A 2,324-nucleotide genomic window follows, 5' to 3' on the forward strand; every position below is an offset into this window, starting at 1 on the left:
AGCTGGCGTTGCCATGACAACCTGCAGCAGGCTCCCAGCCTGAGCTCGGCCTCACGGGTGGGGGCCGGGCCTCGCCAGGCTCAGCTGCCCCCAACTGTGCGGCCTCCTCCTGGGGTTGTCCCCAGTGCCTCCTTGTGCATAGAAAGGGGAGGGCACAGGGGCCCTCCAGATGGGTGGGGCAGGCCTGTCCCCCGCCTCCCGCCCCTGGCAGCTCCAAGGAGATGACTCTTCCCCAGAGAGCCCCCCCCCCCCCCCCCCCCCGTGCCTGGGCTGAGACAGCTTCCCTGTGTGCAGATGCCCTGGGCTTCCCCAAGGCCAGTGTTGGACGCAGGGAGAGACGACAGACCTTCCTCATCCCCTGGGTGGGGAAGGCGCCAGCTCAGGTGACAGGCACACACCACTGGTGCAGTGTCTATGCAAGCTCGCTCTCCTTCCGTGACACTACCTCTGACGGAGGCACAGACAAGCTCAGAGCAGTGACTCCTCAAGGTCATAGTGCTTCTGCGGGGGTGAAAGACCAGAGGTTTCCAAGGATTTCCTGCTGACAGATGCCCTGCCCTAACTGCACCCCCAGGCATCCCAGGCACAGCTGAGGGCCTGCCCAGTCTGCATAGAGACTCCGCAGACAACAGCCTTCACATCTTCATTTAATGGCCACACCAGCACTGCCCATATGGTGCCCACACCCCAGTAGGGAAATCTTCCCTCCTGCCTTATGTCCCCTGAAGAGCCCACCCAAGCCAGAGACCCCAAGCCTCACAAGCAGTGCCCCAGTCCAGTCGTGGAGTCAGGGGCAACCTCATCTCAGCTCCTTCAGCAGGCCGTTGATGGAGCCCAGCAGCTCCCGGAAGTAGCCCTCATCCTCACCCTCCTGCAGCTCCAGGGTGGCCAGTGCCTGGTACTCGGCCTGCAGGCTGACAAGCATCTTGCTGAGCTGCAGGTCCTGACGGTACTGGTCCCGGCAGGTGACCAGGAGGGCACCCAGGGTCTGCAGCACCTTCTCGCGGGCGTCGTGTTCAGGCAGCGCCAGGAGGTGGGCTGTGATCTCACACCACCCCTGTTCCCGCAGGCCTGGCAGCAGGTGCACCTGGCGATACTGCTGCAACTTCTCTGGAGATGTGTCTTGGGTCAGCTCAGCCTCCTCCTCAGCAAACATCTGCCCTCCGCACAGCCAGGAGCCAGGTTGGGGGCGGGGGGGGGGGGGATACAAAGAACACAGTCAGTCCTGCCCTTCAGATGCCAAGGCCATGGCTGAGCCATGAGGCCAGATCCTCGTCCTCCACACTCTCAGGCCTCAGAGGACCTCATGGGGGAAGGGCTTCACACACATCTCCCATGCATGCACACATTCCTCCTACTCTCTCATACACACACCTTCTCACTAAATCACGCGCGCACTGTGCCAGGAGTTAGAGAAACCAAGATTGAGACAGGTCCCAGCTCTGAAGGAGCTCTCCAGGCCTAGCAGATGAATTACAACTAACAGGTAACTGCTTATAGCATGCTGGATTTAACCCAACCATGCAGTGAGGGCCACACAGGCTGGGTTCCAATTCCTGCTGTCTCCAACTTGTGGAATGCTCGTGGGCTGCCGCTCGGCCTCCCTCGGACCCCAGGCAGCCACCTCCCGGGCAGAGTCCAGGGCCCGTTCGGATAGCCAAAGTGCAGCCAGTGCACAGCACAAAGTCCATGCTCAACAAGTAGCATCATCCACAGCACAGGTGCCTCCCCAGACGTCAGCCAGTTCAGTACACTCACAGCCTCCATCTTTATCACCATCGTCCTTATTACCAGGGGCCTGGGAGATGCGGGAGGAGGGAATTTCCCCAAGCCATTCAAGCGCACAAGGGTGAAGGGCCAGTCCACACGGGTCGGCAGCACAGGCCTGCGCGCCCTCGAAGGGCAGGCTGTTCTGGTTTGTGAGGTTTGGGGACCTAACACCCAGAGCCCTGGGCAGCCCTCCCATGAGCAGCTTCTACTGCGAGGAGCCAGGGTACTTGCGGAAGCCTAGTGGGGAACACGCTCATGGCCTTGGTCTGTAACACGGCTTCCTTGGCCGATGTGGTGGAATAGCCCTGAGGGTTGCCAGGGGTAGGAAAGGCAGCACTTGAATTTGACAAGCAAGGAGTGTGTCTCTAGTGTCAGGCAGAGGAGCAGAGGGCAGAGGTGGCAGGAGGGTGGTCTGCCACACCAGTGAACTGAGTGCACCTGTGCTAGGAAAGCCAGAAGCCCCGGCCTGACCCAGGCAGAGAGAAGCATGGGGAGGCTGGAGAGGGCAGGAGGGTGGCCTGGGGAAGAGAGCTGGAGCCACTGGCTGATGGGTA

At 61.1% G+C, this 2,324-nt stretch overlaps 1 protein-coding gene across 5 annotated transcripts in view; it reads right to left on the minus strand.

Annotated features, from left to right (window-relative positions):
* Positions 1–631: 631 nt before the first annotated feature.
* The window catches only part of SIL1 (SIL1 nucleotide exchange factor), a 276,780-nt gene continuing 275,087 nt past the window's right edge, over positions 632–2,324 (minus strand). For all 5 annotated transcript variants that reach the window (XM_008255099.4, XM_008255096.4, XM_017341087.3 and 2 more), the window contains one exon: positions 632–1,156. In XM_008255099.4, coding sequence (XP_008253321.1) covers positions 800–1,156 — 357 coding nt within the window. In that variant the 3' untranslated portion in view covers positions 632–799. The remainder of the gene's footprint in view (positions 1,157–2,324) is intronic.

The sequence above is a fragment of the Oryctolagus cuniculus genome, chromosome 6 (assembly GCF_964237555.1).
Source record: "Oryctolagus cuniculus chromosome 6, mOryCun1.1, whole genome shotgun sequence".
Classification (NCBI taxonomy): domain Eukaryota; kingdom Metazoa; phylum Chordata; class Mammalia; order Lagomorpha; family Leporidae; genus Oryctolagus; species Oryctolagus cuniculus.